The sequence below is a fragment of the Ascaphus truei genome, chromosome 8, assembly GCF_040206685.1.
Source record: "Ascaphus truei isolate aAscTru1 chromosome 8, aAscTru1.hap1, whole genome shotgun sequence".
NCBI classification, from domain to species: domain Eukaryota; kingdom Metazoa; phylum Chordata; class Amphibia; order Anura; family Ascaphidae; genus Ascaphus; species Ascaphus truei.
The window spans coordinates 29,116,814-29,129,663 of NC_134490.1; the positions used below are offsets into that span (position 1 = coordinate 29,116,814).

Sequence of the window (12,850 nt, forward strand, 5' to 3'; positions counted from 1 at the left end):
GGAAAAAGGGAGTGCTTCACTTTAAGTACATTTTCGCTTTACAAACATGCTCCGGTCTCATTGCGTACGTTAATGCGGGGTATGTCTGTATAGAGTGAAAGACACAGAGATTGGCACTTCGCCTTGTGCTTTGGTTCGAAAAATCTTAAGGGTTTTTGAATGTAAGGTTCTGGTTAGTTCTGATATAACATACCCACTTTGTCCATCTCTGCTTTAATAGTTACAAAGTTACAGTTTCACATCCGTTTGAAAGAAAATCTGTATTTTAAAAAGCACCTCTTTCCATGTGAATAAATAAAACACACACATATACAGTATATATACATCCCTCCCCTCTCCCCTTGCATACTACACAGGGGGAGGGAGAGGTTTCAGTCACAGATAACATTCCAAAGATGTACTGTTTTTAAATAAAACCCTTGCTTGCTTTATTCAATGTAACAGCGCCGGAAGAAGAGATCAGTGTATCTCGAAAGCTCGCACAAATAAAAACATTTCGTTAGTCACAGAACGGTTTAGTCTATTCAATTTGTATTTTATACATACTGTACATACACACACATACATATATATATATAAATATATATATATATATACTGATGAAGCGGCCGTTATTCGAACACATCTCGGCGCTGATTTTGAGTTCTCTGCTGTTCCCCACGCAGCATGAAATGCAGCTAATCGCCCCAGGCACCCGCGCTTATCGCGGATGTTTTGTTTGAATTTCATGGATTCTGTTTCTTTGTTTGCAATAAAATTGATTCATTGTAATGTGCACAGTACTGTGCTACTGTGCTACTGTGTCACTGTGCTACTGTGCTACTGTGTCACTGTGCTACTGTGCTGCTGTGCTACTGTGTCACTGTGCCACTGTGCTACTGTGTCACTGTGCTACTGTGCTACTGTGCTACTGTGTCACTGTGCTACTGTGCTACTGTGTCACTGTGCTACTGTGTCACTGTGCTACTGTGCTGCTGTGCTACTGTGTCACTGTGCCACTGTGCTACTGTGTCACTGTGCTACTGTGCTACTGTGCTACTGTGTCACTGTGCTACTGTGCTACTGTGTCACTGTGCTACTGTGTCACTGTGTCACTGTGCTACTGTGTCACTGTGCTACTGTGCTACTGTGCTACTGTGCTACTGTCACTGTGCTACTGTGCTACTGTGCTACTGTGCTACTGTGCTACTGTGTCACTGTGCTACTGTGCTACTGTGTCACTGTGCCACTGTGCCACTGTGCCACTGTGCCACTGTGCTACTGTGCTACTGTGCTACTGTGTCACTGTGATACTGTGCTACTGTGTCACTGTGCTACTGTGCTACTGTGCTACTGTGTCACTGTGCTACTGTGCTACTGTTTTACTGCTACTGTGTCAACTTCATGTTTTTAAAAGCCAGAACACTCAAATTCATTTTTCTACTCTCGCCGTGCTCATATCTTAGTGCGGGGAGGCTGGAATTCATCCTGCGGTTTCAAATCGGGATTGCGATGTACATGACGCATGAAGTGTTCGAATAACGGCCGCTACATCAGTAGCAAATGGAAATATTACTGTGCGCTCATTTGCATGTCTTAGACAGGTCTGCAACCCTGCCTTTCACCATTATCACCCAGCACTTCTGCTGCAGCAAGGGATTCTGGGAAATGACATGCAAATAAGCACACAGTGCCACCTTCTGCTTCAAATATATATATATATATATATATATATATATATGAACAGTTATAAAGACAGCGCCCCTTTTTCCGTACACCCAAATTGCTGCCACTCCGGTGACGTGTGCCAAAATGTTGCACCAAATATCAATAGTGATTATGATGTTTGCATGAACCAACTAGTGCTTGTCTATTACTATTCGATTAATAATATATATAAAAACAACATAAATCAAACAAAAAATGATGGAAAAAATGTGCAAAAATATATGCAGATAAAAATAATCTGTTGGACATAAAAAATAGCATAAAAATACAAAAATTGAAACTATAAAAATTGATACTTAAGTCCAAATAGAGTCCATGAGTAAATACAACAAAGGTCCAGGCTGCTTCTTCTTGGGTTCACCAAGTTCCCATAGAACCTATTAGAAAAAAGAAAAGAGAAAAAGCGCCCGATCCTTGTGTAAAATCAGATTGACATTTTAATAAACCATGGACAAGACAATTGCACACTTACAATTAGTCTGATTAAAATAAGCATTTTATGGGACCTGCCCATGCACCAAACGAAGACTTCACAGTCACCTCCGCTCTGTAAACTCACGATCAGTTTAGGGACCCAGCAATTGAGAACGCCGTTTTCTCCAAGGTGTGTATATAACAGACATCCGTCAGGAGCTTCTCAGCAGCGTGCGTCCGCCATTACTCCCACACATGTGGTGCTGGATACCGGAAGGACTTTCCTTGTGTTTCCTTGGTCTCTCTCTGGTGCCGAAGGCAGGTCAGCCACCGTAGTTTCAATGCAAACCGTCCCTACGCGTTTCTTCCGCCTTTGCGGATTTCATCAGGGGATGGACACCAAAGGGGCTATCTGATGTTAAATAGTCCCTCACGTAAATGAGCATAATATGACTCACAGGTGTATTTAGTACTATAGGTGTCATTAAATCAAATTGATATCCGGTGCACTATAATTGAGAGCTCTACTACCTTTAAACTCAACAGAATTTAAAACGTTATTACATTTGATAACAGCAAACGAGGATACTGCTGCTGATGGAATAATTGGCCAAGTTAAATGCAAATTACATACTAACATGAACAGGATATGAACATGAATTAGAACTTGTTCCAGCTTTTGTGTACTTAAATTGAAGAGATATAAAGAATATATACAAAATATAATCAAATTAATTATTGAATCAATGATAATGATAATAATATTCAAAATGTACTACTTTTTACCTATGTCAAACTTCTTTTGGACATAAACAAATTCATTTGGACATAAACAAATTCATTAACACAAATTATATACATACCCTAACTGTAACTAATGATACAAATATAATATCTTTACATATATATAAATTAAATCTAAATACCATGCTAACATCTAGAAAACTATAAATTGTGCATTATATAATGATTATTAAAAAATGAATGAATAAATGCATACTTAAGCTTAAAAAAGAGAGAATAATTTTATGTGTCTCTCTATATGTGAACTGGAAAGAAGAGATGAAACAGTGATTATTGATAGCAAGAGTTAAGCCAAAAATATCTATATGGCTGTAGTTTAAATGTAACCCAAATTTTAGGTCTTTGAAGTCCTGATTGAACAAACTGCAAATGTTCCTGATTAATCTTGTCTATATCCTTATAGAGAATTTAATGGAAAGAAGGATCCCTATGGATATATTGGGTGCAAAAATTATTCTAGCATAAGGGAAAAGGGGGACCTAAATTATGACCACCCAAAACATGTTATATAAATATATCCGTGTAACAACCAACATTGATACTATTACTAATACTAAGTACAGTACCTATAAAAGGAATGAATTGTATTTATAAACGTCTGTATAGGACTATTATATTGAGTAATAGAAGAATAAAGCGAAGCTCTATTTTGCTTAAGGGAAAAAAAAAAAAAAAAAAAAAGAGAAGAATTACTATCAAGCCAAAAGGCAGCAATCCGAGTAAAATGAACTAACAAGTATTTGAATAAATATGAATTAAGTGTTTTATAATGTGACGTGTAAACATGGTAAATACATTAATAAGTGAACTTACATTCTAAACGTGATTATTACATAGTGACTTATTATGAATAATAAAGAAATGTGTTTTGTGTCAAAAATAATTATTTTGTGTTTGTGATGCAGTGCTGACCAAAGGTCCCACAGTTACACCAACTAGGAATCCAGAGGGAGCATGCTATACATGCTCAACCCAGACCTCTGAGATCCAGTCAATTGATCTGTTTGTGGACTTGAATAAATATATTAGAAAAATCACACTGATGCGACATTTCACCATGCAAAACAAGGAAAAACAACAATGTATACTTAACACACAGGAGATAGCTTGCATTGATGCAATGTCCACCCTGTTACAAGAAGGGATACAAATAGAGGAGCCATCACATTTGTTGGATATAAGTCAGCTATCCGTTTATGAGCTAGATAGTCCTACATCATCCACAAATAATCATACAAACATTACATCACAACTAGGAAGATCCCCAATCCTAGAGAGAGAAGCAATTATTGATGGATCCACTGATCTTTCTTCAGCAAGAGATATTACAATAGTACACTCTCCTTTTTCTGCAAAGTCCACGTATTTTCCATATCATTCAAAGGGATCATTTGTTGAAACTTTTTACACCATGGTTCTCAAGGATTTTGAACAAATGTGTTCAAATACAACATCAATACGGAATAGAAATTTATCAAAAGAGGAGAACATCGCACTTAAGGAACTTTGTAGTCTAAACGACCTTGTCATTAGACAGGCAGATAAAGGAGGGGGCATAGTTCTGCAGGACAGAACAGATTACCTGTCAGAGGCCTTTAGACTCTTAGGTGATAACACCTCATATACCATTTTGGGGCAAGACCCTATGGAAAGTTTTCAAAAAGAGTATAAAGATCTTCTTATCCAGGCCCTAAATATAAATGTCATTAACAAGTCAGAATTTGGTTTTCTTTACATACGGTTTCCAAGAACACCTATTTTTTACCACATTCCCAAGATACATAAACACATTTCTAACCCTCCTGGAAGACCCATTGTCTCAGGGGTGGAGTCGATGACATCCAGCGTGTCCCAATACGTAGATTATTTTTTACAACCTTTAGTCACACGGTTGAAATCATATTTAAGGGACACGTTGCATGTCCTCGACTCCATCTCTGGGATTACTTGGAAACCAACATACATCTGGGCAACTTGTGATATTACATCTTTGTATACTTGCATTAAACATAATAAAGGTCTAGATGCAGTAAAACATTTTCTCAATTTGGACACAAATCTAGGCAATACACAATCTTTATTTATTTTACAGGCCATTGCATTCATACTAGAACACAATTACTTTTTATTTGAAGACACATATTATTTGCAGATCTGTGGGACGGCCATGGGCACAAGATTTGCTCCCAGCTATGCGAACCTCTACATGGGTTTGTGGGAGGAACTGCATGTGTGGGGTGATGCGGATCTGGGGGCGAGTCTTGTGTACTATGGCCGTTACATAGATGACATCATCCTAATATGGGATGGTGATCAGGAACTCCTGGAACACAAACTACAGGCATTCAACAACAATGACATGGATCTGAAGTTTACATACAATGTTAATAAGAACATGATTGTGTTTCTGGACTTAGAACTGGAAGCTCATTTGAATGGAGAAATTGTCACCAAAACACACTTTAAGACAGTGGCCACCAATAGCTATCTACACAACAATAGCAACCATTATAAAAGATGGTTGGCCAATATCCCCAGGGGCCAATTTCTCAGAATTAGAAGGAATTGTTCTTCGCGTTCTGATTTTTTGGCCCAGGGGGAATTATTGGTTGAAAGATTTCTGGCTAAGGGGTATGACAAACACATCATATATGAGACATTTCGACAGGTAGGTCTCCTGGAGCGTAAATCTTTATTGTCCAAATCAAACCAGGTTGGAAGGACCAATGGTGATTTTGGGGCTAAATCTGTCAAGTCACCACTTTTCATTACAACATTCAATAATTCAGTGAAAGGCATTTCAACAATTCTCAATAAACACTGGAGTATATTGTTAAGGGACCCAATAATTGGAAATAAATTACCAACCAAAGTTCCCATTATATACAAAAAAGCCAGAAACTTGAAAACCATTCTGGCACCCAGTCGCCTTAAACAGATTGGGGATCCTTCTTTGTCAAAACCGACAAAAAATGGCAACTTTGTTTGTGGTAGAAATAGATGTATAACATGCAAACATATGAGCAAAACCAACCAAATTACATCCTTTTTTAATAAATCTGTACACACAATTAAGAGCCATATGGATTGTCTATCCTCATTCGTGATCTATGTCATTACATGTAAATGTGGACTCCAATACGTGGGAAGAACCACAAGGACTCTAAGCACAAGATTTCTAGAACATAGAAGAAATATTCTACATGGTATTACCACTCACAACTTATCTAGACATTTCTTGGAAATACACAACAAGGATCCATCATCACTGACTGTCATGTGCTTAGAACATATCCCTCTAGCAATATTAAGTGGCGATAGGGTCAAAAAATTAAATTTAAGGGAGACCTTCTGGATTTACATGTTGGAGACATTGAGTCCAGGGGGTCTAAACGACTGTATTGACGTAAGCACTATAGTGTAATATAGATTCCACTTGCATTGACTGGATCTCAGAGGTCTGGGTTGAGCATGTATAGCATGCTCCCTCTGGATTCCTAGTTGGTGTAACTGTGGGACCTTTGGTCAGCACTGCATCACAAACACAAAATAATTATTTTTGACACAAAACACATTTCTTTATTATTCATAATAAGTCACTATGTAATAATCACGTTTAGAATGTAAGTTCACTTATTAATGTATTTACCATGTTTACACGTCACATTATAAAACACTTAATTCATATTTATTCAAATACTTGTTAGTTCATTTTACTCGGATTGCTGCCTTTTGGCTTGATAGTAATTCTTCTCTTTTTTTTTCTTTTTTTTTTTTCCCTTAAGCAAAATAGAGCTTCGCTTTATTCTTCTATTACTCAATATAATAGTCCTATACAGACGTTTATAAATACAATTCATTCCTTTTATAGGTACTGTACTTAGTATTAGTAATAGTATCAATGTTGGTTGTTACACGGATATATTTATATAACATGTTTTGGGTGGTCATAATTTAGGTCCCCCTTTTCCCTTATGCTAGAATAATTTTTGCACCCAATATATCCATAGGGATCCTTCTTTCCATTAAATTCTCTATAAGGATATAGACAAGATTAATCAGGAACATTTGCAGTTTGTTCAATCAGGACTTCAAAGACCTAAAATTTGGGTTACATTTAAACTACAGCCATATAGATATTTTTGGCTTAACTCTTGCTATCAATAATCACTGTTTCATCTCTTCTTTCCAGTTCACATATAGAGAGACACATAAAATTATTCTCTCTTTTTTAAGCTTAAGTATGCATTTATTCATTCATTTTTTAATAATCATTATATAATGCACAATTTATAGTTTTCTAGATGTTAGCATGGTATTTAGATTTAATTTATATATATGTAAAGATATTATATTTGTATCATTAGTTACAGTTAGGGTATGTATATAATTTGTGTTAATGAATTTGTTTATGTCCAAATGAATTTCTTATGTCCAAAAGAAGTTTGACATAGGTAAAAAGTAGTACATTTTGAATATTATTATCATTATCATTGATTCAATAATTAATTTGATTATATTTTGTATATATTCTTTATATCTCTTCAATTTAAGTACACAAAAGCTGGAACAAGTTCTAATTCATGTTCATATCCTGTTCATGTTAGTATGTAATTTGCATTTAACTTGGCCAATTATTCCATCAGCAGCAGTATCCTCGTTTGCTGTTATCAAATGTAATAACGTTTTAAATTCTGTTGAGTTTAAAGGTAGTAGAGCTCTCAATTATAGTGCACCGGATATCAATTTGATTTAATGACACCTATAGTACTAAATACACCTGTGAGTCATATTATGCTCATTTACGTGAGGGACTATTTAACATCAGATAGCCCCTTTGGTGTCCATCCCCTGATGAAATCCGCAAAGGCGGAAGAAACGCGTAGGGACGGTTTGCATTGAAACTACGGTGGCTGACCTGCCTTCGGCACCAGAGAGAGACCAACGAAACACAAGGAAAGTCCTTCCGGTATCCAGCACCACATGTGTGGGAGTAATGGCGGACGCACGCTGCTGAGAAGCTCCTGACGGATGTCTGTTATATACACACCTTGGAGAAAACGGCGTTCTCAATTGCTGGGTCCCTAAACTGATCGTGAGTTTACAGAGCGGAGGTGACTGTGAAGTCTTCGTTTGGTGCATGGGCAGGTCCCATAAAATGCTTATTTTAATCAGACTAATTGTAAGTGTGCAATTGTCTTGTCCATGGTTTATTAAAATGTCAATCTGATTTTACACAAGGATCGGGCGCTTTTTCTCTTTTCTTTTTTCTAATATATATATATCTCATTGGTCCCTTGGCCCGCCCGCCCCCGCACACCTCTCATTGGCCTGAGGCGGAGTGACGGGCCAAAGGACACACAGGGACACACACACACACAGGGAACACAGGGACACACACACAGGGAACACAGGGACACACACACACAGGGACACACACACACACACACACACACACACACACACACACACACACACACACACACACACACACACACACACACACACACACACACACACACACACACACACACACAGTGACTGACAGACACACACACACACACACACACACACACACACACACACACAGGGACACAGGGACACACACACAGGGACACAGGGACACACACACACAGTGACACACACACACAGTGACACACACACACAGTGACACACACACACACTGTTACATACATTAGCGGGGCTCGCAGTGTTAGCAGCACCCGCGCGCACCTCCTCCTCTCCCCGTGTCTCCCGCGCTTTCACCCCGACCCCCCCCTCCCCCGGCGCCGCTACAGTCAGCGGGACACACACACTATTATTACCCCTTCAGCGCCCCCCCCCCCCACCCAGTGTCAGCGGCCGTGCGAGACCCCCCTTCTATATCTCCCACCTCTCCCCCCCCCACACATATACATGCCCCCCCCTCCCCGGCGCTACAACTCACCCCTCCCCGGCAGGGGAACAGCCAGTGGCCAGGCAGGCTGCCTCGCGGCGCCGAGTGCCCAAGATGGCGGCGCCCGGGACACAGCGGGGGAGCGGCCACAACACGCTGCCTCCCGCCTCAGATCCACGTGGGACCTGCCGGATGGGTGAGTGAGCGGCCTTCACCTCCCCTCTACCCCCCCTTCACCTCCCCTCCACCCCCCCCCCCTCCCCTCCAGTGTCAGTGTCTCCCCGATCCCCCCCCCCGGCGCCGCAACAGTCAGCGGGGGAGCGAGCGAGCGCCCGGGACACAGCGGGAGAGCGGCCACAACACGCTGCCTCCCGCCTCAGATCCACGTGGGACCTGCCGGACGGGTGAGTGAGCGGCCTTCACCTCCCCTCACCCACCCCTCACCCCCCATCAGCTCCCCTCACCCCCTTTCACCTCCCCTCACTCCACTTATCCCTTCCACCCCCCTTCACCTCCCCATTTACCTCCCCCCCCACCCCCCCTTCACCTCCCCTCCACCCCCCATTCACCTCCCCTCCACCCCTCCCCTCCACCCCCCCCCTTCACCTCCCTTCCACCCCCCTTCACCTCCCTTCCACCCCCCTTCACCTCCCTTCCACTCCCCCCCCCTTCACCCCCCCTCCACCTCCCCTCCACACCCCCACCTTCACCTCCCCTCCACCCCCCCACCTTCACCTCCCCTTCACCTCCCCTCCACCCCCCCTTCCCACCGCCTCCCCCCCCCTTCCCACCACTTCTCCCCTTCCCCCCCCGCTCCCCTTCCCCCCCCTCCGCTCCCCTTCACCCCCCCTCCACTCCCCTTTCCACCCCCCCCCCCTCCGCTCCTCTTCCCCCCCCCTCCACCTCTTTTTCCCCTTTCCCCTCCCACCCCCTCCCACACTTCCACCCCCTCCTCTAACCCTTCCCCCCCTCCTCTAACCCTTCCCCCCCCTCCTCTAACCCTTCCCCCCCCTCCTCTAACCCTTCCCCCCCTCCTCTAACCCTTTTCCCCCCCCTCCTCCACCCCTTGCCCCCCTCCTCCACCCCTTGCCCCCCTCCTCCACCCCTTGCCCCCCTCCTCCACCCCCTCCTCCCCTTCCCGCCGCCCTTCGCCTTCATGCCCGCCTTACCGCCTCCCCACCCCCGCCTCTGCCTTTCACCCGCCCTTACTCCGGCCGCCTCTGCCTTTCACCCACCGCCTCACAGCCGCTGCACGCACTCAACAGACACCCGCCACACTCGACACATACCTGCCGCCACACACACCTGCTGCCTCCCGCCCCTACGCACCGACATCACTGACCCACCGCCTCACACCCTAGCAGGACCCCCACTCACAGACAGCACTCACAACCCACGCGCCAGCCGCCGCCTCACACCCTTGCAGGACCCCCACTCACAGACAGCACTCACAACCCACGCACCACCCGCCGCCTCACACCCTAGCAGGACCCCCACTCGCACACAGCACTCACAACCCACGCGCCACCCGCCGCCTCACACCCTAGCAGGACACACGACTCAGATTTTTACATCACTTATGCCACCAAAATATACATTGTACTGTGGTGTGGTTACAATAAACCATTTTTATACAACATCGTATTACATTTTCTTCCATCTTTCTTTTCAATATTATTATCCAACCTTTACAACAAACAGTCACCTATTGTTCCACGATTTATAAATAATACTACCTATTACGCATTTACATCCCGGGCAACGCCGGGTCTCTCAGCTAGTATATATATATATATATTTTTTTATTTTTTTTTAAATCTCATATACCACTCCTGTAAATTCATAATTCCTAACCTTTTCTTGCAGATTCAACAGCAGGAGTGACATCTCTTACTACCAAAGTCACACCGATTACTGGAGGTACATTTGTATTCTCTTAACAGGGAAAAAATAAATCTTATACTATATTAGTGAAAGCACTGTATGCCTGCCTGCCTGCCTGCCTGCATGCATGCATGCCAGCCTGCCTGCCTGCTGGATGTCCGGTGTCCCTAGGGGAAATCTCATTGGTCCCTTGGGCCGCCCCCGCACACCTCTCATTGGCCTGAGGCGGAGTGACGGCCCAAAGGACACACAGGGACACAAACACACACACAGGGACACACACACACACACACACAGGGACACACACAGGGACACACACACACACACACACACACACACACACACACACACACACACACACACACACACACACACACACACACACACACACGGACACACGGACACACACACAGGGACACACACACACACACACACACACACTCACACACACACACACACACACACACACACACACAGAGGGACACACACACACACACACAGTAGGGGGGGGGGTGTACATTAGCAGCATGTATAACCCGGGGGGGCTCACATACCCGCCGGAGCCTCCGCCTCTTCCTCCCCGAAATCAGCCTCCACACCTGCGCGCACCTCCTCCTCTCCCCGTGTCTCCCGCGCTTTCAAACACCCCCCCCCCCCCCCAGCGCCGCTACAGTCAGCGGAGGAGCGAGTGCCCGGGACACAGCGGGGGAGCGGCAACAACAAGCTGCCTCCCGCCTCAGATCCACGTGGGAGCGGCCGGACGGGTGAGTGAGCGGCCTTCACCCACCCCTCACCCCCCTTCAAATCACCTCCCCTCCACCCCCCCCCCCCACCCCCGGCGCCGCTACAGTCAGCGGAGCGAGCGTGCGCCCGGGACACAGCGGGGGAGCGGCCACAACAAGCTGCCTCCCGCCTCAGATACACGTGGGAGCGGCCGGACGGGTGAGGGAGCTGCCGGACGGGTGAGTGAGCGGCCGGACGGGTGAGGGAGCGGCCTTCACCTCCCCTCACCCCCCTTCACCTCCCCTCACCCCCCTTCACCTCCCCTCACCCCCCTTCACCTCACCCACCCCTCACCTCCCCTCACTCCACTTCCCTTCCACCTCCCTCCACCCCCCCTTCACCTCCCCTCCACCCCCCCTTCACCTCCCCTCCACCCCCCTTCACCTCCCCTCCACCCCCCTTCACCTCCCCTTCACCCCCCCCCACCTCCCCTTCACCCCCCCACCTCCCCTTCACCCCCCCTTCACCCCCCACCTCCCCTTCACCCCCCCCCCACCCCCCCTTCACCTCCCCTCCACCCCCCCCTTCACCTCCCCTCCACCCCCCCCTTCACCTCCCCTCCACCCCCCCCTTCACCTCCCCTCCACCCCCCCCCCCTCACCTCCCCTCCACCCCCCCCTTCACCTCCCCTCCACCCCCCCCTTCACCTCCCCTCCACCCCCCCCCTTCACCTCCCCTTCACCTCCCCTCCACCCCCCCCTTCACCTCCCCTCCACCCCCACCCTTCACCTCCCCTCCACCCCCCCTTCACCTCCCCTCCACCCCCACCCTTCACCTCCCCTCCACCCCCACCTTCACCCCCCTTCACCTTCCCTTCACTCCCCCCTTACAACCTCCCACCACCTCCTCACCACCTCCACCCCCCTTCCCAACTCCCCCACCCCCCTTCCCAACTCCCCACCACCTCCCCCCCTTCCCACCACCTCCCCCCCACCCCCCCCCTTCCCACCACCTCCCCCCCACCTCCCCTTCCCCCCCACCCCCCTCCTTCCCACCACCTCCCCCCCACCCCCCCCTTCCCACCACCTCCCCCCCACCCCCCCCCTTCCCTGAGGCGGAGTCACGGGCCAAAGGACACACAGGGACACAGACACACACACACACACGTAGACACACACACACACAGACGTAGACACACACGTATACACACACACACACACGTATACACACACACACGTATACACAAACACACACACGTAGACACAAACACACACACGTATACACAAACACACACACGTAGACACACACACACATAGACACACACGTAGACACACACACGTACACACACACACACACACACGTACACACACGCACGTAGACACACACGTACACGTAGACACACACACATGTACACGTAGACAC

The 12,850-nt window shown here is 46.2% G+C and overlaps 1 protein-coding gene across 3 annotated transcripts in view; it reads left to right on the forward strand.

Annotated features, from left to right (window-relative positions):
* CIST1 (colon, intestine and stomach enriched 1) overlaps window positions 1–12,850 on the forward strand; it is a 59,344-nt gene that overhangs the window by 27,382 nt on the left and 19,112 nt on the right. For 2 of the 3 annotated variants that reach the window (XM_075611046.1, XM_075611048.1), the window contains exon 3: window positions 10,688–10,741. The exons of the other annotated variant lie outside the window; for it this stretch is intronic. In XM_075611046.1, coding sequence (XP_075467161.1) covers window positions 10,688–10,741 — 54 coding nt within the window. The remainder of the gene's footprint in view (window positions 1–10,687; window positions 10,742–12,850) is intronic. 3 annotated transcript variants of the gene reach the window in all.